The 27610-nt window shown below is 37.3% G+C and overlaps 1 protein-coding gene across 4 annotated transcripts in view; it reads left to right on the top strand.

The window, feature by feature from the left end:
• Positions 1 to 27610, top strand: part of dock10 (dedicator of cytokinesis 10) — a 125114-nt gene that overhangs the window by 64325 nt on the left and 33179 nt on the right. For all 4 annotated transcript variants that reach the window (XM_051862094.1, XM_051862093.1, XM_051862095.1 and 1 more), the window contains 21 exons: positions 4408 to 4497; positions 7351 to 7433; positions 12701 to 12773; positions 15485 to 15625; positions 15951 to 16085; positions 16186 to 16372; positions 16850 to 16935; positions 18269 to 18352; positions 18491 to 18643; positions 19402 to 19656; positions 19775 to 19897; positions 20653 to 20735; positions 20907 to 21029; positions 21104 to 21183; positions 21368 to 21555; positions 23155 to 23220; positions 23312 to 23404; positions 23514 to 23637; positions 23764 to 23885; positions 26219 to 26302; positions 26388 to 26480. In XM_051862094.1, coding sequence (XP_051718054.1) covers positions 4408 to 4497; positions 7351 to 7433; positions 12701 to 12773; positions 15485 to 15625; positions 15951 to 16085; positions 16186 to 16372; positions 16850 to 16935; positions 18269 to 18352; positions 18491 to 18643; positions 19402 to 19656; positions 19775 to 19897; positions 20653 to 20735; positions 20907 to 21029; positions 21104 to 21183; positions 21368 to 21555; positions 23155 to 23220; positions 23312 to 23404; positions 23514 to 23637; positions 23764 to 23885; positions 26219 to 26302; positions 26388 to 26480 — 2466 coding nt within the window. The remainder of the gene's footprint in view (positions 1 to 4407; positions 4498 to 7350; positions 7434 to 12700; positions 12774 to 15484; positions 15626 to 15950; positions 16086 to 16185; positions 16373 to 16849; positions 16936 to 18268; positions 18353 to 18490; positions 18644 to 19401; positions 19657 to 19774; positions 19898 to 20652; positions 20736 to 20906; positions 21030 to 21103; positions 21184 to 21367; positions 21556 to 23154; positions 23221 to 23311; positions 23405 to 23513; positions 23638 to 23763; positions 23886 to 26218; positions 26303 to 26387; positions 26481 to 27610) is intronic.

The following is a 27610-nucleotide window of genomic DNA, read 5'->3' as shown; positions in this document are numbered from 1 at the left end:
GCGAGCCTAGGGATTGACTGTCTACAATTCTGACAGCGATTCAATGACGTCAAGGCTATAATGTGATTGCTTATCAAGGCACACATGATCCAAGTTTATCATTACGCTTTTCTAATGATATAGCCGTGGAGGTTGGCATCACCCCATAATAAGACCATCTCTGATTATACTCCTGACTGAAAATGGGTGCGATCTGACCTTGGAAAGCAATATAATGCAAGAATAAAGACAAATAATGGCTGAATAAAAACAAAAGAATAATGAAGATTATATCTCATACCCAGCAGAGGTACTAAAGGTTTGCAGAGTGAGTCCAGTCAAGTCCCCTTTATTTATATAGTTCCTTATAATACAGAAAAGTGTGTGTGTAAAGTGAATGAAAATGAGTCCAGTGCTATCAAGTAGACCCGTTGCAGGCTCTGGTGCGCAGCAGTTAGTTGTTTTCAGTTCTCCTTTGTCCGGTATCATCAGTGTATGGTTGTGCTTCTTCGTTTGCCAGTGTGTGGATTTACTTATGGTTGTGACAGACCACTGATCAATTCCTGCACAAATGTATTTTGTGTTACATGTAAGCAATAAGGTACTCAAGGCTGTGCTGTATCGTGAATAAGTCACAGCTGAAGGGCGTTGTTAACTGCGTTGCAACCCCTTCAGCTGTGAATTATTCACGATATAGCAGCGCCTCGAGTACCTTATTGCTTTTATAAAACGGTTACCACACAATACAAATATTAAAGCCAAAGATATGTATCAATGCAACTTTCATGAAGTAAACTTTCAATAAAAGCCTTCCTTCCACCTGAAAAAATAGTCCCTGATCGTGAACAGCAACAGAAGTTACATTATTACACCATTAGATGGCGGCAAAGACTGTCTTTATGAGTGTGTCAGTCAGTAGCGAAGACTTTTACATTGAAAAGACTGAATTGTTGTGAACACAGAACAAGACTCAACTGACAAATGCTTTGACTAGTGCTGTCAGTCATGGGAAAACTCAAGATAATACACTGGACATTTAAACAGATTTTTTATTATGAACATAGGACTGACCTGAAGGAAAATGCTAAATCTAAATGCAGGTAATAAACTCGCTCACTCAATCTTTTTTCTCACAACACTCTTCTACATAATACAGTAAGCTTCAATGAACAATATCAATTGAGAACATACAGTTTACGTTGCTAAGAGTGGTTGCTAAGGGTGTTGTGTAGTGATACACAGAACTGTTGGGTGAAGCGGTCATGAATAAAACACAGCTATTGACCAATCAGAATCAAGGACAGGAACTAACCTTTTTTCTAAGTATGGATTATATTATAGACCTGCTCACATCTGATTTTATCCCAATACAGATACAAATAATTTTTACACTGTAACAGATACAGATATTGGCTTTGTTTTTTACACATACATGGTTTATTATTTATGGATTTTAATTCTTATTTTTATTTCTATGATTGAGCTCGTCTCTATTTTATATCTCTATTACAGTCTGAGTAATTCTGAGTCTTGAACAGTAAATTCTCAAGTGTCTGACTTCTAAATATACAATGGTTATGTGTATTGTCAGAATGACTCATGAGCAGCAGCCTTTTTATTTTGGGTATGTCATTAATGCACCCTGTTGCCAGAATGTGGGGATGCTTTATACTGCCAGGTGCAATATAAGGGATTTTCCCTCTAAATGTAAAACATATGAATGCGCACAGAAAAACATTCTGGCTGTATGTTCAAAAACAAGATTTTATTTCCCTCTGAATTTCTTTATTTTTATTATAACTCTGATATGAATCAGTTGATTTCTATTATTGCATAAAGTTGCATAAAAAAAAAAAAAAACATGTGGTCTGTCAACCAAGGCCGGGGATGAATTCTGAAATTTGTGTGGTTAAAGTTCTCAACAACATTAATCATAATATATCAGGATATTTTGCAGCTCACTAACATAGAGAAAGTCTCTGTCTCAACAATGGCATTGAATTTACTTGGCATAGTACAGACTAACTTCACAAGCATCACCAGAGGTCAAACAAATTGTGTCAAACAATGGGGGCAATGTCACGGCTTCTGACGTCAATGAGTAATACCGACAAGATCCGGAGTGGCGATTGGCTGCTAGGGCTCCAGTCGGGGCTGGACGAACGAACTGACGTCAACCGTTTCTGAGCACTTCTCTGCATTTATTCATGACAAAGAGCTCATTAATTATTATTATTCATAAGAACGAACTCTTTTAATCCAAGCACTCTGCTGTATTACGAATAAGATGGCATTACAGTGGAGAGTTTAAATGCGCTGTCCATTCACTTCTGCCTGTTCAACTGCATTGTTGTCCTTCAGGCACATAAGTGTATGTTTCCTCAGTAACACAAAAGTGCTGTTTGCATTTTCTCTGCGATGCACTTAGAGCTGCAGTTTGACTACAAACACATGGGAAATATCACTGTAACAATATTTAATATGTAACATGAGAGCGGTTTCTGCACGGAACGACGCGATGAGTTTAACAATCGTCACGTGGATCATAGATCATATATGGACTGAAGTAAGCATGTTTCAAGTGTTTATAAACATATTTCATATAATCTATTGTTCTAAACTGTTGTATAGATAAATGAACTAAAATAACGAATGGCTTTTACAATGGAATGAATAAACACTGAACTTACTTGAGCTGGACAATGACATCATTTTCTTCTAGAGCTGCTGTGCAGCCAAATTATTTTCCTGTTATCACTGTAAAGCTGCTTTGACGCAATCTGCATTGTAAAAATGAAAAAAGAAGTGTAATAATGCGAGTAATAATTGGCAACATTTTCATAGTAATATCTAATAATTAATAGGAATATTGATATATAATTTCTTTCGCTATTCGCTTGTTGTGTCTCCCAAAATGCCTAATAAACATGATTTAAGTCTTGTTGTCCTCTACAGTGGACATGTATGAAATCAATGCCCTGTTTTGAAAAAGAAAGACATATTTTGATTAGAAACCCCATAATATTTTCTCTAGATGTTGATTTATAACAAACAATTTGAAAAATAATCAGATTTAAATGATAATTACAAAATATTATCATATTTCCATAAGAGTGCTAATTTTGATCATTAAATTAATGTCAGTCATATTTAAAGACCAAGGAGTTGTTGTTTTCATGGTGAAACCTCCAAATATTTGGTATCTCTGCAAAGCCCTGAATGTGCTCTTTACAGGACTCCAGTTAAAACTGTGACATGTATGAAGTCAGAGAAAATCACTAAAATATAATGTCTGCTACAGTGGACAAAAGTCTACTCCTGGGTACCAGGAGGATATGTTAATATTCATTATTCTGCATAATAAGTGTGGAGCAGGTCTGGTTAGATCAGTGCTCTGTCTGTCAACAATAAGAGTCGGTACAGAGAAAGATATTGCACTCCCAGCAAGCTCATTTTTAACCACCAAAAGCATTGTTAGTTAACGGTCACAAGTTCAATGAGTCATGTTTCCTAAAACCATAGTTCCAATGAACACTCGCGAGCAGCTTGGTAAACCGTGGTTGGAATGACAGCTCGCAACCTGTGGTTGCTTAGAAGCATAGTTCGTTGTTTGCATGACATATGGACACCTAATAAATCCTTATCTTGAGCAAAATAAGTAAGCTGACATTCAGTACAATCTATATCTTTTATTTAAAATATATACAAATGTCCTTTATGTCTTTTAGTTTGTCAAGAGATTTAAAGCAGCATTTTTAAAGAGTGCACATGTGCGTACGTGCTCTAGTACGTAAGAACGACCTATGACTGAATCTGGAAATAAAGCAAAATAACTGAGAAAAACGAGAATTAGTCTTCAGATGCCATGTTCTTAATTCATAGCAAAAAAAAAAAAAAAAACAGAAAAAAAGATAATATCTCAAAACGGATTACTAAGAAGTTATTACTCCTCCACCTGTGTGACATCATTGTATGGCAAATTTGTGACAATATGGTTTCGGGAAACCACTATGGTAGTTAAGCAGCGTGTTACGCACTCCAGCTTGAGCAACGTGGAAGACACATTATCAGAAGAAAATTATGTTTGCTTCCAGAAGCACAGTTAGTACAGGCCATAAACCTGCTGTTAAGAAAATATCACTATCTGCACTGAATCTCTGCATATTCTGAAAACTTATTTTTGTTTTGTGGCATCAGAATTTTGTAACACTGTTGATGACATCAACATCATCAAACATTACATATGGCCCCCCACTTGTTCTCTCCTAATGTGGACCATCTAGTTTTCCTGCATTGAAGTCACAGATGTACAAGATGATGCTCTTGGGTGTAAAGAATGACAGATAAATCGTATCATGACTCCCATCAACCGATCTTGCACAATACATTTGATTGTGTTCAACATGATCTCTGTCTGTTTTACTCTAGGTGTCCACTCTTCCCGTAGAGAGGAGAACCGTGAAGTCCACTGTGCCAGAGGGAGCTGACAAACATGCTGAATGTCTGCTGGTCAGACAGGTAATTGTGTGTGTGTGTGTGTGTGTGTGTGTGTGTGTGTGTGTGTGTGTGTGTAGCTTTGGTTGTAATCACATATAAAAGAGTAGTTCAGAAATACAGACTGAGACAGGAGAACAACTGTGTCTGTGCATTTTTTTAGCTGTGTGAAGTCTACACAGATCTAACAGATCACACTTTTAACACTGCTAATCACTCAGATTTCACGCTTTCATTACAGTTGTACATATTTTCTTTCCACATATTTTATTTCCACATAATCACCGTTTCAAAACACAAGATCATTGTGATATGTAATGAGAACATTTAGTTTAATCACTGAAACGCAACAGTATGATCTTCTTTCAGTTTGTACTTTTAACAGTCATTTGATTCAGTAGCAAATAATGCAAGATACATGTTTCAAATCACCCTTGTTGCTGAATTAAAGATGTTACAATAACACAAGGTACAGTTCCCACATTAGAAGATAAACTTACAGTAACTAATATATGTAACTAACATAATGTTTGTAATAGTATCTGTCCAGTTTTTTTAAAGGGTGTGATGAAGATATGACATAGCTGTGAGGTTTTTTGCTAGAACAAGATTTCTCACTGTGCCATATGACTGTAGTTAACCTTTTCAGGGTGAGTTACCCTGAACAGGTCAAATACAGAACTACAAAAAAGTGCATCATGATCTGTTGTGAGATTAGTAAGCATTTTAAAAATGTACCATTTACTTGTGAAAATCGCACCGAAGCAATTAAAAAATGTTATTTTTTAAATAATTTTTTTTTTATTTTATAAAGAGAAGTTCTCATTATATAATATCTACATGATTAAGGAAATGAGTTAATTCTGCATTTCTAAAATAGAGAATCTTTGAATCAAAAGTAACATGAAAATAAACATTACTTTGTATTTTTCAGAATTCCCTGATATTTCAGGGTTGTCCATGACTGTTTGAAGACAGAATCAGTAAACTAATCCAAATATTATTACATTAAAAGGACATAATCTTAAGTTTTCCCTGCCTCAGTTCAGTCATAAGTTAAACCTTGCAAACACACCTTGCAAAATATTAATCATTTTCACAAAATATTACAGAGGTTTACATATAGTTCACAAGACAAAATAATACCTGAATTTACAAAAGTTACCAAGTTAATATTGTCTTTACCACGATGAAGCAGAACTTTTTTTTATTATTCACATCAGTCTACACCCCATACCATGTAATGACAAAGCAAAAACCTAATTTACTAAAAAGAAACATATAAATTAAATATAACATTGTCATAAATATTCAGACCGTTAACATAGTACTTGGTGTTGTTAAAGGGATCCAAAAAATAAAAATTACTTATCATTATTTACTCACCCTTATGTTGTTCAAAACCCATAAGACTTACATTAATCTTAAGAACAGAAATGGCTAAAAAAAAAAGTTCTACAATTTGACAATTTTCAAAGTGTGCACATTCATGCATTCATGTTTGAGCTTCAGTTTGCCTTTGAAAATTGTCAAGTTGTAAAACTTTTTTTTAGCAAATGTTTAACCTAAAGCTTTTTTACCTCAAAACATATCAAAGATGTTAGTATTCATTCACTAAAAAGTCAAGTCACCTTTATTTATATAGCGCTTTTTACAATGTAGATTGTGTCAAAGCAGCTTAACATTGATAACTGGTACATTATTTGGCTGCACAGCAGCTCTTAAAAGAATAGTGTCAATGCAGGCAGATCAAAGCACTGTTGAATATCAAATGTCAAGTGTCCCCAACTAAGCAAGCCAAAGGCGACAGCGGCAAGGAACCCAAACTCCATCAGGTGACATCAGGTGGCAGACAAGTGGCAAATAGGTGTTAAATGGAGAAAAAAACCTTGGGAGAAACCAGGCTTAGTCGGGGGGCCAGTCCTCCTCTGGCCAACAGTGCTTTGTTACGATTCAGGTAGCTATCATAAGTCCGACAGGATCGCAACATTCAAAAAGGGATAGTTCACCCAAAAATGGAAAAAGGGATAGTTCACCCAAAAATGAAAATTCTGTCATCATTTACTCACCCTTAAGTAGTTCCAAACCTGTATGAATTTCTTTGTTCTGCTGAACACAAAGGAAGATACTTAGAAGAATGTCAGAAACCAAACAGATCTCACCCCCCACTGAATCGTAACAAAGCACTGTTGGCCAGAGGAGAACTGGCCCCCCGACTAAGCCTGGTTTCTCCCAAGGTTTTTTTCTCCATTTAAACACCTATTTGCCACTTGTCTGCCACCTGATGTCACCTGATGGAGTTTGGGTTCCTTGCCGCTGTCGCTTTTGGCTTGCTTAGTTGGGGACACTTGACATTTGACTTGACATTTGATATTCAACAGTGCTTTGATCTGCCTGCATTGACACTATTCTTTTAAGAGCTGCTGTGCAGCCAAATAATGTACCAGTTATCAATGTAAAGCTGCTTTGACACAATCTACATTGTAAAAAGCGCTATATAAATAAAGGTGACTTGACTTGACTTGACTTGACTACCATAGTATTTATTTTTCCTACTATGGTAGTCAATGAGGGGCGAGATCTGTTTGGTTACTGGCATTCTTCCAAGTATCTTCCTTTGTGTTCAGCAGAACAAAGATATTCATACAGGTTTGGGACTAATTGAGGGTGAGTAAATGATGACAGAATTTTCATTTTTGGGTGAACTATCCCTTCAACTCACAAATTACACACTTACCGTTCTGTAAGGATTTTTGAATTGAAGGAAAAATACAGAATGGAACGACTGAGTGAATGTTTTTTTTTTTTTTTTTTTTTTGTCATTTAGCTCCTACAGTAGGAACCTCTGCCTGTATATAACTGTTTTTTCCTTTATAGGCTTGTCAATACTTCAACTCCCAGCTGCATGTGATCCAGTATAAATATGAAGAGTATTCAGGGGACTACCGCATGCTGCCCAGGTACAGCTCGATTACTGCTCCACCCAACCTTCTAACAGCTTCATTTTCTTGCCATCAAACCATTTGTCTTGAAATTATAGATGCCCACTTCCACCACAGCCAAGTAAGAAATATTATTCTGCAAGTCATAATAATGAGAAACTTTGGTTGCACTTTATGGTAAGGTGACATTGTTACAATGTAATTACACAAATAAGTACTTAGTAATAATTGTTAACTACATGTACTTACTATAGGGTTAGGGTTAAGGTTTGGTTTAGGGTTAGTTACCTGCAATTATGCATAATTTACTGTTATTACTATAGTAAGTACAGGTAACATTGTGACCTTAAAAGTGTTACTGAAAATTTCCCATAATAAAATCTCATACTGGGAAACTTTCTAAACTTAACATCTCATAATAATGACAGACTTTCTCATAATAACAAGAATCTGTCTCACAATAATGACTTAATTTAATTATCATAATATAACGTCTATTTATTGAAAATTATAAACTAATTTTATCATATCTTTCATATCTTTTTCATGAAAGTGACAGCTTAACAAATTAACAAAGTAAAAGGACAAATATTCATTAGGTTTATGTGTATGTATAAATATAAATGTCATAATAAAATGTGTAAGTTTATGTGTTGATAGCCTCTCCTTGAAATAAAACACACATTGTGGAGATGTCTTTATGATGTGCTTGCTTTCATCTGGTAACGTTTGTCACATCTGCAGTATGTCACTAAGATAATTCCTATCAGATGTTAAATTGACAGATAGAAAAAATGATTTCAATTTAGAATGTATGTAAAACTGATTTTAAAAATGTTTATCAAATGTAGGTACACAACAGATTCTTTAGATGAAGCAAATATTGATAATATTTCAAAACTATATTTCTTATATTTTTTAAGGAATAATACCAAAAGTATGGTAAAGTCCCTTTCGGGGAAAGTCCATTCACTCAGCGTGATATCTGAATGCCTCCTGGCAGCTATTTTGGGCACGTAAGACCAACTCATTGAATGGGGAAATCTTGAAAAAACTGCTGACCAAACTCACATTTAAATAATTTCAAAACAGCAATAAAATCTGAAGTGAAACATCTTATAAGCATTGTTTCTTACATTCAAACAGAATTCAAAAAGCATTTAAAAATATTTCAGGTCCTGTCAATGTGCATGTGGGTTTCAGGTTTGGGAACCGGAGCTAAAGGCAGCTCCAGTTATGCAATGACTTTGCCTATGACTGGCTCTTTTATTTAGAAGGCAGAACTACAAGATACACTGTGCAAAAATTTGTAAAATAACAGAAAATTACTGGCAGCACAGATGCCATCAATCTACTGTAATTATACAATATTCATACTGTGAAATTGCTTTATAGTGTATTACCATAAAAGCAAAATACAGTATTTTTCAATTTACTGTAAAATACTGGTATACTGGCAGCAATATACTATTATTCTAAGATATTTATACTGTGAAATTACTTCACAACTGTTTATTGTGAAAAAAAAAAAAAAAAAAAAAATTCAGTTTACACACTAAGAAATGCTGGGTTAAAAACAAACCACAAACCAATAACTCGTAATGTAACTCAGATCTGGGTCAAAAAGGGAATCCAAAATAGGTTGGGGGGGGAAAAGCCAACATTATTAGGCTAATAAAAAGGTGAACATTTATTTATAAGTAAGAACACCCAAAAAAGGACAAAATTATGGACAAAAACATCAGGCTGAGTGCCACCAAGAAACACAGATTGAAATCCTGTAATAAACACAGAAAGTATTACAGTGAATCTACAGGATTTTACCCTCTGCGTTTAATGCGTTTCTAATCACTCGCTTATAAGCACTCTCAAGCACCATTCCAGCTTGTTTACTTTCTGCTCATCAGTCACTCACTGTTCAAGTGATTTGAATGCAAGAGAAAACACTCCGACAAAATTCTCTAGTTTTAAAAGAACGCACTCCTCGCTGCAGTCAGTTTCAAACTGTAACTTATATTCCCGTCATAAGCGCCATGGACAGGTGCCGCTTTTTCACTTTCAGTTCCAGCTCACCACAGTCATGGTCCAGTTTTAAAAGAACACGCTCCTCGCTGAAGTCAGTTTCAAAGTTCTCTTCGAATAGTTTAGAAACTCAAATCATTTCCTTCTGTTTTCCACATATCCACCTTTTTTCTGAACACGTAAGTCTCGCCCGCCCGTACTGGAATGATGCTTTATATTTCCGGTCTCCAGTGTTTCTAGTCAAATTAGCATATTTTTCGAGTTCATAATGTAATGTTAAACCTCTGACAATGGTTTAAAAATTGTGTCTCCACAGTGCCTTCACTTTTACAGTGTAGCAAGGACTTTCTTTTGCCAGAAGTTTAATGAGTGCGTAGATGACACGAAGCTGTCCGAAATTACGGAAACATATGAGTGCTCATATCATATACATGCAGCTCCCGACTAGGATGAAGTTTGTGGGATTTTATCCTCAAAATGAGAGCACACATATACGCTGTTTGGGGAGTACTGCCAGTTCAGCATAAAATGCAAGGAATACGGCACTGTGTGTACGGACATTCTCTTTAGATTCGCTGGTGCTCAAACACGTAATTTCCAAGAAATTCAGTTTATTGCTATTATGTAGCAGTCAACAACAGCACAGATTAGCCCTGCGCACAATTTTATTTTTAGTAATGTTCAAAAATTTTCTGTTTAGTTCATTCAGACTCTCTTTTTTTACCCTGTTTTGACAATGTGTTCCTATGGAGACCGGAACAGAACAGCATCAGAAGTTGGAATTCCTCATGGCGGTGCTCATAGTTTACTCAGGAAAAAGGTGGATATTCCTGTCATAAGTCTGTCACAGACGAACAGGAACAGGTTAATTTCAGGTGCTGGTTTTTCAGTTTCAGTTCCACAGTCGCGTTCCTGTTCTAAAAGAACACGCTCCTCGCTGCAGTCAGTTTATATATGAAATATTTAAAAGTTCTCTCTTCTCTCTCCACTTTGATTAGTTTTCTTCTATTTTCCACAAATATTCCTGTCATGAGTGCCACGAACATGGACAGGTGAAGACTTTCTCGTATTTAAACTCCTATATTCACTGTGAAACACCCGTTCAGCGCCATTGTGTTATTGCTTCAAATGGATAATGCATTGCATACTACGATACAAATAATGATAGAAATCAACACATTAAGTCTTACATTCTGAGAACTAGAGGAGAGAGGCTCATTTCAGTAAAGCTGGAAACATCATGAAGCAGTTGTCTGCAAAAAGAGTCAACAAAAAAAGACTCAAAAGCAAAGATCTAGAAAGTAACACTAGGGGCAGAGGGAAACACAGGCAACATCAGCAACAGGTAGGCTGGCGTAGAAGGCTAACAGAACTGGCAAGGGACAGGCAAGAACCATGGTCTGACTCAGAGCAGGTGGCAGACAGACTGGAATATGCAAGAGAACAGTTAGCTTGAGGTGGGGAGAAGACTCAGACAGGCAGATAAAGACAGAACTGGACTGATCAGCCAAGAGAATAGGCCTTTTGTTTTATTAGCTTGGACAAGATTGCACCAGACATTCCCCAGTGGTGATTTGTGGATAGACTGTTCCTTTGTCGCAGATCCTTTGTGATGACCTTTAGAAGCCTGTAGCTCCGTTCACAATACCAGCAAAACATAGATCCCATCCATTTTCAATGGGAATGGCGACTTCCAGGTGAATCGAGAGACAGCGACAGGATATTGGCTCATCCAGCAACTTGAGGAAGTTCCTTCACTTCCTGCTTCACTGTTTCACTTCATGCAAGTGAAGAGCGACTTTTGGGAGCAAAAACCAATAGGAGTGAATACTGTGTCAGTGGATCTCACACGTCACCGTCTCGACTGCAGGCAAGACAGGACAGAGAATTTCTGGGGAGATTTCACTGTTCTGTATGATTTATCTGGAACCACATATGGATATAATGAAATGACGTTTGGAAAAGAAACTGTAGTCTGTAGTGAGTTTGATTCATACATTGATAGTTCTTGCTGATTAAATGATGCCATTAACAGTTTAGCAACGGTTTCCTCTGCATAATGTTCATTATTAGGGACAAGAAAACTGATTTGTCAAATTTGAGTGATGTTTTGAATTTTTTTGGCAGCATTAGTGAGTTTTAATTGTATATTGATTATTGTTTTTTATGTCTAGTTTATATAACGATATTTTCCAACAGCAAATTAAAACATCTTCGTTTTACCAGCAATACACAGTGCACAGCATAAATGAATACACCCTCTGAAACATAACAAATTCAGCAATTACTCTTCACTTATGAAGACATGTCAGGGTTCTTTAGAGATATAATGTTCCAGCAAGTCTGCTTGATCAATTACCAAAGAAGCATGTCAAAATTATTCAGGAAAATAAGATTTTCTTATCTTATATTAATGATATACATTTCTCTGTTTTTAAGTATATGTTTAATACATTTCAATCTTTCCATGAATTGTATTAATGATCATTAAGAAAATACGTCTTTTGTATTTGTTCAGAGGGGGTGTACTCATTTATGCTGTGCACTGTATATCAACTGTGATTGCATTTTCTTTTCAGACTTGCAGTCCACCAATAACGTTAGAGCAACAGCACCAGGAGCGAGAAACTAGCGACATGCAGTGCCAAAGTCACTGGCCAGAGAGTTGTGTAGGTCGTGGTGTGTGTTTGTGCTGTATAAACTGCCACACTGTCTCTACCACCCAGGACAGACACAAAGAGCTCTGGTTTACAAGAGCACTCAGGCAGGCAGCAGAAAGGACACCTGCATGTGAGGTCCTGTCAGAAAATAAAAGCTTACTGAAGGGTGATAAATACCACATGATGTGGAAAATACTACCTCATTGAGGAGAGGATTTATTGCTGCACTAATGCTTGAGGGTGTGTGTGTGTGTGTGTGTGTGTGTGTGTGTGTGTGTTGACTGGCTTATGTGTATTTAATTTGACTGGAAATGACCTCTTCTGGAAAAAAAGTTTTTATGATATATATTTTTAATAAAATGTATGTTAATTTGCTTTCCTGAAAATGTCAGAAGGTAACAATATATATCATGAACTATTGTACAAGTGTTGTACTTTTCTTTTTCTGTCAATAATATATAAATTAACATTATTAATTAAACATGATCAGCAACACCACAAATCCAAAACCAAAATGCTGGAGACGGTAAAGACGGTCTCTTTCCTGCTCTTCTTGTTCTAATCATAGTGGATGACAGTGATTCTGTTCTCTTCTCCCCACAGGAAGCTGTATAAAGCAGAGAAGTTGCCCTCCCACTCTTTTGAGATCGACCATGAAGATGTGGACAAAGATGAGGTCAGTACGGTGCGTCAAGAAGGGTTTACCAAACTCATACCAGTAACATGTGAACACTATGAACACACTTCACTGAATGTATGTTTCTCATAATTTTAAATCCTGGTACTTTAAATTGAAAAGGTTTGAAAATTAATATAAAATATATGACTATGAATTTCTTTTTTCATGTATTTATTTCTAAAAGAAACAGTAAACAAGTGCCCAGCATGGATGAGAACTCTTTAATAGTATTGAAATGTACACTCAGTAAGATGTAGTCTACATAGCTGGCTCTTACAGTAACTGTCCCAATAGTACCAGTAGTTTGGACTTTATACTGTCACGTATCGATACATGTTTGTTTATTAACTGCTGCCACTTTCCAGTAAAACTGTTTATTTATGTTTTGTTCTTTTTCTTTTGTTATGTCTTGTTCTGTCTCCTACTGTACACATAAGACAGACACATTACATTATAATGAATTCAATCTCAATATTTTTGTGCATTGTTGGTGGTTTGTGTTGTTCATTGCCCTGTGACTGGAATGGTGCGAATCTCTGCCTAAAGTGGTGTACATATTAGGACATCTGCAGAGCTCAGTGTCAGTTTTCAGCCATTTGATGAAATGGCATCATTGCTTCAGACTAAAAGACTTTAGGTCTCAGGAAAAACAGTCAGGAAAAATCCAGCACTGCTGGTCTTCAGCATAAGGTATGTTTTGCATGCTGGGACTAGCATGGGAAGCGGTAGTGCCTGTGGACCAGCTACACCAGTTCAGTTTTGGTTGAGAACAGCATGACTATGAACAGCTGGTCCTCCAGCTAGACCAGCACTATACCAGCTATTACCAGCATAAACCAGTCTGGACCAACATGGAATTCATGCTGGTTTATGCTGGATTTTTCAGCAGATAAGTATCAAATCTCATACAAGCATCTGGCAAACGCAACACATTTAGGCATGTAGACATGGTCACGAAGAGCCGCTGAAGTTCAAACTGAGCATCAGAATGGGGAAGAAAGGTGGTTATTGGTGCCAGACGGGTTTTTCTGAGTATTTCAGAAACTGCTGATGTACTGGGATTTTCATGCACAACCACCTCTAGGGTTTACAGAGAATGGTCTGAAAAAGAGAAAATATCCAGTGAGCAGCAGATTCTGTGGGCAAAAATGCATTGTTGAATCCAGAGATCAGAGGAGAATGGCCAGACTAGTTCAAGCTGATAGAAAGGCAACAGTAACTCAAAAAAGCACTCGTAACAACTGAGGTCTGCAGAAGAGCATCTCTGAATGCATCTCTGAATGCACAACACCGTATCCAGGTGAGATCGAGGACCTGCGCCTTGACACGACCACAACGCAGCCCTGAAGTGTCAGCAGAGATTGAGTCAACTAGATCATCCATTGTGAAGGCCTCATCGACACGACAACCAGTGGCATAGTTCCTCAATAAACCGTCCATACCGGCGTGATGAATACGATCCTCAACTGGATGGAACTGGAATAAATACTTTGAATGTTGCGATCACATCAGACTTATGATAGCTACCTGAATCGTAACAAAGCACTGTTCGCCAGAGAAGAACTAGCCCCCCGACTAAGCCTGGTTTCTCCCAAGGTTTTTTTCTCCATTTTAACACCTATTTACCTAACTACCTGTTTGCCACCTGATGTCACCTGTTGGAGTTTGGGTTCCTTGCTGCTGTCGCCTTTGGCTTGCTTAGTTGGGGTCACTTGACATTTGATATTCAACAGTGCTTTGCATCTGCCTGCATTGACACCATTTTCTTTAAGAGCTGCTGTGCAGCCAAAATTATATACCAGTTATCACTGTAAAGCTGCTTTGACACAATCTGCATTGTAAAAAGCGCTATATAAATAAAGGTGACTTGACTTGACAACACGTCCAACCTTGAGGCAGATGGGCAACAGCAGCAGAGGACACACCGGTGCCACTCCTGTCAGCTAAGAACAGCAAACTAAGGCTACAATTCTCACTGGCTCAGCAAGATTGGACAACAGAAGATTGGAGAAACGTTGGCTGGTTTGATGAGTCTTGATTTCTGCTGAGACATTTAGATGGTGTAAACAGAATTTGGTGTTAACAACAGGATCCATCCCATCCTGGTGTAACACCATGGGGGATACGGGGGAAACTTTGGGCCCCTTAGCACCAATTGAGCACTGTTTAAACGCCATAGCCTACCTGATTATTGTTGCTGACCATATCTATCCCTTTATGACCACAGTGTACCATCTTCTGATAGCTACTTCTAGCAGGATAATGCTCCATGTCACAATGCTCAAATCATCTCAAACTGGTTTCTTGAACGACAGTGAGTTCACTATACTCAAATGGCCTCGACGGCCATCAGATCTCAATCCAATAGAGCAGCTCTGGCATGTGGTGGAATGGGAGATTTGCATCATGGATATTCAGCCGACAAATCTGCAGCAACTGTATGATGCTATCATGTCAATATGGACAAAAGCCTCTGAGGAATGTTTCCAGCACCTTGTTGAATCTGTGCCACAAAGAATCAAGGCAGTTCTGAAGGCAAAAGTGTCCAACCCGGTACTAGCAAGGGGTACCTAATAAAGTGGCCAGTGAGTGGTCATATGGTCATACGGTCAATTTTTCAGCATGTGTGTCAATGTTTGACAGTTTCCTGATGATTCCTGAATCTTGTCTTTATATCAGTTGATTCTAAACACTTTTTTTTTTTGCAGGACACAACCTCTTTGTCATCATCTAAAGGAGGAGGAGGTGGTGCAGGTAGTGGAGGTGCAGGAGGAATCGGCGTTTTTAAGTCTGGCTGGCTCTATAAGGGGAACTTTAACAGCACTGTCAACAACAGTATCACTGTTCGGGTAAGAGAGTCTTTCTGACTCCATCTCAGATGTCTACATTTAACTGGTGCTATTAGGGCCATTACTAAACTTCTCATAAAATTTTACAAACAGTGTGCTAACATACTGATTAGTAATTTTTGAATGTGTGATCATTTTATGTCAGAATTGAAACTAGTGATTGTGAGATCAGTTAACATGCATGCACAGATATTGAAGCCACTTGCTTCTATTAAGTGAAAACGTTTTTTTCATTAAAAATTCTATATTATCACTAATTATTCACTATTTGTGTGTAAAACATTGCTGATTGCATGATACTTGCTTGTTGTTTGTGCTTTTACAGTCCTTCAAGCGAAGATATTTTCAGTTGACTCAGCTAACTGACAACTCTTATATCATGAACTTCTACAAAGATGAGAAAATATCAAAGGAACCTAAAGGCTGTATTTTTCTGGACTCATGCACCGGGGTTGTTCAGGTTGGTACAAATACAGTTTAGTAAAGCAGTTTATCGAACAATTAGATGACTAATGAATAATATTTATCATGATTTCTGGCTCCATTTGGGGTTCATACAGAATAACCGCCTGAGGAAACATGCCTTTGAGTTGAAAATGAATGAAGTGACATATTTTGTCCTGGCTGCTGAGAACGAGCAAGACATGGATGATTGGATCAACACTCTAACACGCATCCTGCAGATCAGTCCTCCAGAGGGCCCGGCTCTGGATCGCAAGAGTATGGACCTTAGTGACAATAAGCCCGGTGGGTGCTTATAAAGCATGAAGTACTAAATTATAGGAAGAGTGAATCAAATTTCTAAGTTTTCAAAGTTCTATTGTCCTCATATACACAAGTACAACAGTTAGTGAAAATCTTTGGTGCTGTTTCAAACATGACAGTGACAAGACAATAAACAGATGTTAGATTGGACTGTACATACATTGCTCTGCAAAGGTTTGAAAACATCCTAGGAAAGGTTAGATTTTGGACAATATTAGAAAAAAAATTAATATGTTACTGTCAGATTAGGCTTTTTTTTTTTCTCTTTTTTTTTTTTTTTTTTTTACAGCATTTTGTAACCCTCAGCACTCCCGCATAGACACATACTACTTAGAAGTCTCAGATAATCTATCCCTAAATGTATGAATATTTAGAATAGAATAAAGACAACAGTGAGTAATTCAAGTGTGAAGATCACTACAAGTGTTTGCATTTGTTTACTGTTTGTTGTTGTTTTAGATATCATGGATGTGTCATTGAATCATGTCCCTGTTCATGAAAATGAGGAAACAACTGAAAACGGAATCCACCCTGAACTGGCCAAGGTAATTCTTTGTAATTCTGACTCGTTACATCCTAGGCACATGCTCAATACACCCTCTTTCTGAAAAGGAATTGGGCTTTATTTTTTGTAATGAGGTCATTGTGCTATTAAAAAATGTTGCAAGTTTCAAAACTCAAAACTTCCTTGTTAGTACAAAAATAGCTTTCATTGAAACCAAGCTGCCAAAACGACTTGTTTTCTACTTCCTGAATTTTATTGCATAAGAGATGAATACATCAGCATAAAACTTTCTGCACAGACAGAGATCAACACCTACCTCAACATCATCTTCTTTTATTGCTGTTTATGTGATAAACTTAAAGGATTAGTTCACTTCTGAATGAAAATTTGCTGATAATTTACTCACCCCCAAGTCATCCAAGATGTTCATGTCTTTCTTTCTTCAGTCGAAAAGAAATTAAGGTTTTCGATGAAAACATTCCAGGATTATTCTCCTTATAGTGGACTTCAATGGCCTCCAAACGGTTGAAGGTCAAAATTACAGTTTCAGTGCAGCTTCAAAGGGCTTTAAACGATACCAGACGAGGAATAAGGGTCTTATCTAGCGAAACGATCGGTCATTTTCGAAAAAAATACAACTGTATATGCTTTATATAAACAAACGTTCGCCTTCTAAGTGCCTCCGCCAAACCCGCATTTCTGTATTCTTCAAAAAGCTTACGCTGTATGTCCTACGCCTTCCCTATTCAACTTACGGAACGAACGCAGCGCCAGTTAAATTTTTTTCCGTAAGTAGAATAGGGAAGGTGTAGGACATACAGCGTAAGCATTTTGGAGAATGCGGAAATGCGGTTTTGGCGGAGGCACTTAGAAGGCGAACGTTTGTTTATATAAAACATATACAGTTGTATTTTTTTCGAAAATGACCGATCGTTTCGCTAGATAAGACCCTTATTCCTCGTCTGGTATCGTTTAAATAAACGATACCTTAATTTCTTTTCGACTGAAGAAAGAAAGACATGAACATCTTGGATGACATGGGGGTGAGTAAATTATCAAGAAAAGTTTATTTGAAAGTGGACTAATCCTTTAATACTCTTCCTCTTAGTAGCATTAGAATCATCTGTTATTTAAATTGTGATTAAATTATATTTTTATAATTTATTTTTGAATTATGACAGATTTTAATGTAAGTATCCTGCTCCTCAGGAAACGTACAATTTTAGTTCATGATCCCTTTAATGAGTGAGTCTCTCTTTTACTGTTTAGAACCTTAAATAACTTCAAGCCCAACCTTTAAAGTCATAAACAAGAAATTAATGTGTGTCATAAGAGTATTAAACATAATTAACACTAATGTTCTAATTTTTCAGTATATTTCTGAGACCGAGGAAGGCTCGAGAGTTGCCAGAAAAGAGGAAAGACTAAACCTGTTCTCCCTGGACCCTGATATTCCTGTACGTCTCCAGAAAAATTACATTCTGTATCTCACACCTGCATGAGTTTCTTTCTGTTATATGAATAGATTACATTGTTTGGGGAAAGGAAATTTTTTGTTGTTTTGGGATGTGAGGAAAGAATGCTTTGTGTTAAAGGTTTTGCGGAGTACCAGGACAGAGTATGGGAATTCTGCTTCTGTCCAGCCATTTGACGAGAAACTTGGGAGGAGACTGATGATCTCCTGTCGCTCACTCAACCTCACACTGCAGGGCTGCGTGAACGAGGCTGACACTGAGCCAATTACTAATGTACGATGTCATATCCTTTTGACACACCTACCATAAGTTGTGCTAAAAACATAAGCCCCTTTCACACATACACTGTTGATTGCATTTGTTGGCAAACCCCTTGCAGAATTGGCAAGATCTTTATCATTCAAAAACAAATTATTTAGTACACTGCAAATTTTTTAAATCTTAAAACTTTTAGCCATTTTTAAACTCAAACCTAAAAAAATAGTAGGCTAAATTGTGCTTACAATTTACTAATTCGTCCCCTCGATTTGCTAAATCAAGCGCACGGGAACAAATTAGTAAATTGTGTGCACGATTTAGCAAATCAAGGAAACGAAATAGTAAATTGTGCACACGATTTACTTTTTTGTTTCCCTGCATGTCATGTGCTGGGCTCCATACAAACCCAGAGATGGCTAAAAATTTTGAGACCCAGCTTTTTGCTCTTAGGACAATTGAAGGACTGAAATATTACAAAATGTACAAATATTCATTGATGCTAAAGCTACACAGTATATTGAAACCAAGGGGATGTCAACTTGATGATGTAAATTGTTACTATTTTGTTTTGTGGGAAATAAATAAATGTAAATCTTATGTGGTTTCTGCAGGGCAGTACTTAATACAAAAAATAAGATCTTTTATCTCTTATGTACTGTAAATTCTGCAATGGGATTTATAAACAAAAGGAGTATGCCGTCATACAGTCAGCTGTATATAGTGTATAATTTATGAATCTGCTTAAATGACTGAGCACTGCTGTCTCTCCTCAGATCGAGCCTTTCTTTGTGTCGGTTTCTCTTCTGGACATACGTGAGGGCAGAAAGGTTTCCGCTGACTTCCATGTGGACTTAAACCATGAGGTTGTGCGGCAAATGCTCAGTACTTCTGGTAATCCAGGAGATCAAGGGTTGGATGGTGGTAACTGTTCTCCACAGGAAAATGGGCTCGCCTCACCTGTAGAGAAGAAAACAGAAGACTGCCAATTAAACCAAGACTTGGAGAACTGGCTGCGCTTCCCCAGACAGGTAGCAATACAAGTGCCCTTTGGATATAAGAGGAACATATATGTTCATAGCCAGAGTCGCATGGTTTAGAACAATGTTCATGTGTTTATGTGGTTTTCATGTTTGATCATTCCTGCAGGCAATTTTTTCTGTTACGAACCCGCACACAGACATCGTGATGGTGGCACGGGTGGAGAAAGTTTTGATGGGAAATATTTCCAGTGGTACAGAACCCTACATTAAAAACACAGATTCCAGCAAGGTATTTCTTTCAGATATGTTTCTATTGCAAGTAGCTTTGAATAAAAGTGTCTGCTAAATGCATTAATGTTTTTTTTTTTTTTTTTTAAATATAATTTAATCTTATTTGTTGTTCATATTTTAAGTATGTCAAGTATTTAAGTGCATATTCATGTGAAATAGGTAAGGTGCGTTCTGTGTGCGTTAGTTGTTACATTTAATAAGCATTATAAATATCCCTGATCTCCCATGTTTGACAACTTAAGGCTCACCTAAAAATGTCTGAATGTTATTGCATTAGATTAAATAACATCAAACCAATAATAAAAAAAAAAAGCAAACAGCTCTTTGCTAAATTTACAGTTATAAAAAACTAAAAAAATATACCACTCAAAATGAACACAAATTGTGAAAACTTCCTCAGTGGTGAAACATCTCCATAGTTTATTTGATTAACTACACTTGTGACACCTGTGTGAACTTGGGGAGAACTGACTTATATATCCACTAAAATATAACAGTAGTTGATTAAAAGTCATTAATAAAACGACTAAGATCTGAGAAAAGCACAATCATCAGTTGTTTGCAAATGTCGCTTGGTTATCACTAAATGTCACTAATGTAATGGCATTTAGACATTTTTATATGTGTCGTCTAAATACACAGAATATCGATTTAAGCACTAATATTATCTAAGTTGTAGTTGTAGTTAGTTGATATTTGTTTTGGTATTTAGTGGACAAATACACTGAAATCCAATTTCTCTGCTTCCTCTAGACTGTCCAAAAGATGTTGAAATCCAATAAGCAATTCTGTAGCAAACTTGGAAAGTACCGAATGCCTTTTGCCTGGTCTGTAAGGTAAGTGAATCTCAATGGGAGCTTCTTTTCCATGCCCTGGTGCTTTAGCATTGGCAGAACAAATAAAAACTGCTGAAACTCTTCCAATGCGACCCAGCTTCTGCACTGTTAACAGTTTATTTTGTTTAAAATCATTTCAATCATAACATTTCTTCCTTCTGTATATTCCAGGTCAGTATTTAAGGACAACCAGGGCACCGTGGACAGGGAATGCCGCTTCTCTCCTCTTTTCAAACAGGAAAGTAACAAGATTTCCACAGAAGATCTCATCAAACTCATCACAGAGTACAGGAGGTACAGACTCTTCAGTCACACTCATGAATAACGTGATAATAAGTAACCTCAGTAAAATAAAGCATTTTTTACAGGGCAGAGAAGGCCAGTAAACTCCAAACCATCCCTGGAAACCTTGAAATAAGTGTGGACTGCGTTCCCATGGAATGCCCCAGTACGTTTTTCTAATACTGCAAACATCCTCACATTCAGAGCTGAACTAAAGCAAAAAATACAATTTTACTCATAAACGTTATTCAGTTTTATGTACTTAACACTTAAACACGTTAATGTACTGTATACTTGTCTGCTATTGTGTACCCACACACTCACTTATATGCATGATACATGTTTCTCAGATTGTGTGACATCGTCGTATGTTGCTCTGAGACCGTTTGAGGACTGCAGCCTACACGCTCCTACAGTGGAGGTAGACGAGTTTGTGCAGGACTCATCTAAGTTTGCCCAACCTTACAGAGTCTACAGGAATCACATCTATATCTACCCCAAACACCTCAAGTATGACAGCCAAAAGAGTTTTGCAAAGGTGAGGAAAGAGTATACTCAAAACACTTTTACCATAGTGCATCATTTATAAAGTAATACATTTTGACGTCTGCATCACATTACCATCACCATATGTTTGACTTTTCTGAGCTAGTAAACTTGCTTGGCAGCTCACCTGGTACAGTATTGCACTTGTGATGCAGAGCTCTCAGACATGAGTCCCGTGAAACACGAGTCACGATAAAAGAGCTCAAAGACTTGTAGAAGCAAGCTAAAATGGCATGGTTGCTTGAGAAAATGTGTTTTTATCTCACAGTTGCTTTGGTTAGCACTATCGTTTGGTTTAGTGTAGAGTTAAGTGTAGATGCTATGTTATTTTCAAAAACAGAGCATTAACCTTTCAGCATTAATCTTTTCGCTTTCAAATTGCTGCGATACGCACAACAACCAATGCAATTAAACATTGCCAGATTCAAGTTCATCTATTTTGGATAAAACTCAACACACTTTTAGTGCAACTCACTGAAAATTTTACTTTGAAAGTGTTGCAAAACTTGCAAGAAGCAAAGTAATTTCATTTTACAGAAATGTTGCCACAGTCACCTTTTTCCAATGAACCGGGTTTGTGAATGTGTGTAGTATGAATGAAATCTGGACATACAATATCTGCCGAGTTGTCATTCTCGTGTGACTTACAACGTCAGTTGTGCTGCTTTACTGCCATTCACAACTCCTCTCCTGTGGTCTCATGGGATAATAAAGTGTCCAATCGAATGTGCACTTCACATAATTTCAAATTAGAAAATTAAAGAGTTCACCCAAAAATGAAATTCCTGTCATTAATTACTCACCCTCATGTCATTCCAAACCCGTAAGACCTTTGTTCATCTTCTGAACCCAAATTAAGATATTTTTGATAAAATCCATGAGCTTTCTGACCTCTGATAGACTGCAACGTTATTACCACTTTCAAGGCCCAGAAAGACAAACATCGTTAAAATAGTCCACGTGACTACAGTGGTTCAACCTTGATGTTATGAAGCAACAAGACTACTTTTGACGAGGGGCAAAAAAAAAAGAAAATAATTTATTCAACAATTTCTTCTCTTCCATGTCAGTCTCCTATGCTGTTCACGTAGTAAACACAGTGGAGTGCTTCCGGGTTCTACGTCAGAATGCCGGCTCAGTATTGGCCAACGCTGTTCACATGAGCAGCACGATTCATGCATATAATACTGATGCAGGAGCCGGCCAATAATGAGTCAGCGTTCTGATGTAGAACCTGGAAGCACTGCATTGTGTTTACTACGTCAACAGCGTAAGAGACTGACATGGAAGAGGAGAAATTGTTGAATAAAATCGTTTTTTTTTTTTTTTTTTTGCGCACAAAAAGTATTCTCGTCGTTTTATTAGAAAGTCAGCTGGGTCCTTTTCAGCTACTGTTTTATGAATGCTTTGAATTTGGACATACTACAGTGTCCAAATTCTGGTCCCTGCAACTGGCCCCTGAGGAGCAACTGAAAATGCTGAAACTGCTTACAGTGTAATCAAGGATTCAATTGTGTTCTTTATAGTTTCTACTCTTCATTCATTCAGCGTGCATTGTGTAGTCATGTTATGCTCATTTTTTATTCGATAGGCTCGGAACCTCGCAGTTTACGTGGAGTTCCGAAGCTCTGATGAAGAACAGGCCAAGCCACTGAAGGTTACATAACACACTGCTTCCATCACTTTCCATTAATAGCTGCTTTAGAATCCGACTTATGGATATAAATGTTCTAAATCAATTTCCACAGTGCATCTATGGAAAGCCAGGAGGTCCAGTTTTTACCACGGCTGCCTGTTCCACAGTTCTGCACCATTCACAGAACCCAGATTTTTATGATGAGGTTGTTTGCAAAATCTTCAAATGTGCTTCAGAAGCTTTGTAGGTCAGCATCGTTACATTCAGATGAAAGTTACCAGTATTTTAATGTGTGTTGTGATATGTTTGATCAGGTCAAGATTGAGCTGCCCACACATCTTCACGAGAAACACCATTTACTCTTCTCCTTCTATCATGTGACCTGTGACATCAATGCTAAGACCAGCTCTAAGAAGAAAGAGGCTCTTGAAACTCCAGGTATCAGCTATCAAACATCTGGAACAAAGATGTACATCAAGCCCAATTATCCTTTGCTGTGCATGTTGAAATGCTTTAGTGCTCTGACAGTTTGTTGTGTGTACTGTATGTTGGTTTATGTTACAGTGGGTTATGCATGGCTGCCTCTTCTGAAGGATGGACGTATTTCCTCTCAGGATTTCAGCATTCCAGTCTCGTGCACTTTGCCTAGTGGATATCTACTCATTAAAGAACCTTCATCCACCAAAGTGAGCGCAAGAATCTACAAATGCATATAAACAATCAGTTTAGAAAAATAAAATAGATAAAAAGATATACATATGTGATGATGATGATGATGATGATGATGGTGAATGTAGAGTAAAGATAAAGACTGATGCAGTCTTCGATTTTGCTATGATAAATACAGTTCTGTCAGGATCACTATCATCAAAGATGACTGGCAGTTAGCATACAGTTTGGATTGGCAGTATGGTCCTGTTCTGGGCAAAAACTCCCTGCCCATCCATGCAGTCTAGCATGGATAAGAGCAGGGAGAGCAGCGATAACCCCCCTTAGGGTAAACAGAACAGAACCAAGTATTGCAATATCATTAATTTTCTTAATGACAATAATTAATGTAACAACATAATTGAAGAAATTAGTTTGATCAAAAGAAATATCGGAAGGGCAAGTCCTGACTGGACAAAGGAGGATCTGGGGACGGAGGAGGGTAATTAGCTCCTGAGCAATGTGATAAAGCTGCTGATAATACTGAATGGACCATATATATATATATATATATACCAATGCGGTGATAGGCGTCGTATTCCTATAGGTCAATGTGAATCAGCTGAGTGTCAGCTGATGCGAGCTTGACTAACGTGACCTGCCAGAACTAACGCTATACGCTTGATTTTTATTTTGTCACATAAACTAGAACTCAGAATATACTATACACCAATCTGTGAAGACAAACAAGAACTAAACAAAGACCTGCATGCTAACAATGTAACATGTACAAAGTACATCCAACTCTTGAACATTCTTAGAATAAGACTTGCCATTGAACAAAGGAAGAAACAGCTATATACAGTGCACAGCATAAATGACTACACCCCCTCTGAACAAATACAAAAGATGTATTTTCTTTATGATCACTAATACAATTCATGGAAAGATGGCAAAACTAAAATGTATTAAACATTTGCATAATAAAAACTGAGAAATATATGTCATTAATAGCCATAAAATAAGTAAATTAGCCAATTTTGTTTAAATTAAATGAGTACACCCTAGATTTAATTCAACAAATGTATAATATTCTAGTACTTAGTATGCCCTCCATAATTTTGAATATACTGCTCTGACCATTCTTGGCACGGAGTGTACAAGTTCATGACAAATTGTCACATCTGTCCTGTTTAACTCCTGGATGATGAGCTCCGTAAATGCACTGATCTTTAACGGGGAGTGTTGCTCAACTCGTCTCTACAGAATCCCCCACAGGCACTCAAGAGTGTTAAGATTGAGTGCAATACATGTCCACAGAAGGTTTTTCACCTTGGGTGAATGCATATCCTCATTGTCAAGTTGAAAAAATGCCCAACAATGCAGGGAATGAGGAAAGTGTAACATCTTCTGTTTCAAGTTTGTGTATTAAATTACACAGTGGTTTGGGAATTCATGACAGCATTGATAAAGCACAACTCCCTTACACCTTCAGCACTCATACATCCCTATATAAGAGCTTTACTACCACTGAACTTTACTGTGGGAACCAGGCACTTCTCACTGTACTCCTCCTCTAGCAACACCATAACATTTTGGATGCTGTTAGATCCAAAATGATTTATTCGGTCTCATGAGACCAGAGTATTGATTCCAGGAATCTATATTTTGTAAATATGGGCTTTGGAAATGGCTAACTGACTTTATTGTGCTTTGGCTACAGTAGGTAGTTCCAGTGAGAACAACAACCATGCATGTCATTTCTGCAGGCTGCATCTTACTCTGTGAGATAAACAGTCACTGTTTTTCATAGCTTTTGCTGGCTCTGACACACTCGCTTGGTATTTCTCCTGCTCTTTTTGTCTATAATTTTTATTTCGTTTTATTTAGTAACTTTTAGGAGGGTGTACTCATTTTTGCTAAACAACATTTAATCACCTTGATAAGAAAATCTTATTTTCTTGAATAATTTTGACATGCTTCTTTGGTAATTGATTAAGCAGACTTGCTGGAACATTATATCTTTAAAGAAACATGTTTTCTAAGTAATTGAGTAATTGCTGACTTTCAGAAGTTTCAGAGGGGGTGTACTCATTTATGCTGTGCACTGTATGCACAGAGATAATGAAGGTTAAATAGAAACATATGATGAGAATCAGTAGCTGTAGAAACAGGATGTGTGAACCAGGAAACAAAGGAATCTTCACAACTTACAGTCTTGCAATATTCAAAACAGGAGTCCTAAAGACAAATAATTATGATTTGCACATGATATGGCAGGGATTTTATATGTGTGTGTGTGTGTGTGTGTGTGTGTGTGTGTAACATGTCTTATACATGTCTTATAATTTTTTTCCATGTTTCTGTGCAGAATAGTTCCGATGTGAAGTGGGTTGATGGGGGGAAGCAGATCTTCAAAGTGTCCACTTTGGTGCTTTCTACAGTTTACACTCAGGTTGAAAAGAGCCACAGTCTCAGATGAAAATTTGCTGTCTTGTTTATATTTTGTGATCTCATAATTCCCATGGACATTTTTGCAGGACCCCCATCTAAACCGCTTCTTCCAGCAGTGCCAAAAACGAGAGGCAGACCTCTCTCAACCTCCTACCTCAAACTTCCTCAACTGCCTTAAAGTAAGTATATTCCAGGGCCTTTATGAGGGTCTGAAAATTTGTTGGCTAGGATGTAAAAGAATTGTACCATGATTACACCTATAAACGCATATATGCATATACATACACTAATTATCTAGAGACTGTCATGTAGCTGTTTGCAAAAGATTTTTTACTTAAAATCAAGTAAAATCAAGAACTATTTAAGTTATTTACTTAAAGGGTTAGTTCACCCAAAAATGAATATTCTGTAATTACTCACCCTCATGTCGTTCCACACCTATAAAGGCCGGAACACACCAAGCCGACGATCGGCCGTCGGGCAGTTTTTGTTCGTCGGCCGGCTAAGTTTTCTCAGGCCGATTCGAAATGTTGAATCGGCGTCGGAGCTCGTCGGTCCGTCGGGCCATCTGATCATTCTGATTGGCCGTTCAGCTACTGCCACCTGCTGGTACAGAAATGCATTTCATCTTGCGCAGGCGCAGAATGATGTGCTACTAGGCCGTCGAGTGTCGAGCGTTGGTTTGGTGTGTCAGGGCAACTTTGGACACAGACACTGCCGACGTGAGCCAACCCCGCAGTCTGCTTTCGTCGCCACTAGTTCGTCGGCGTCGGCTTGGTGTGTTCCGGCCTTAAGACCTTCGTTCATCTTTGGAACACAAATTAAAATATTTTTGATGAAATCCGAGAGGTATCTGACTCCTCCATAGACAGCAATGCCATAGACATTGAAATTGGTGGTTAAATTGCTGTCTATGGAGGAGTCAGATACCTCTCGGATTTCATCAAAAATATTTTAATTTCACACTGTTTGTATGGACATTGTTAAATTAGACCTAATTGATTGCATCGCAGTTTATAATTTAAGTGTGTAGAATTAATGTATTTACTTATTCATGCAACAATACTTAATAATAGTTTTTTATGATAATAAGCATTTCTGTATGAATGAGAATCAAATACACAGTAGGAAACTGTATAACTGTATAACTGCATTACCGTATGCTGTATGCTGTAATAATGCTACAGTATCTGACATTATTTGATGTATTACACCATAGCCATTCATTTCAGCCTTTGATGAGCAGATATATTGGTTTCCTCTGATATTGTGATATTGATATTTTAATTCATAATTGATGAATGAACAT

Source organism: Ctenopharyngodon idella, chromosome 15, assembly GCF_019924925.1.
Source record: "Ctenopharyngodon idella isolate HZGC_01 chromosome 15, HZGC01, whole genome shotgun sequence".
NCBI lineage: Eukaryota > Metazoa > Chordata > Actinopteri > Cypriniformes > Xenocyprididae > Ctenopharyngodon > Ctenopharyngodon idella.
This window is presented reverse-complemented; position numbering and strand designations above follow the sequence as displayed.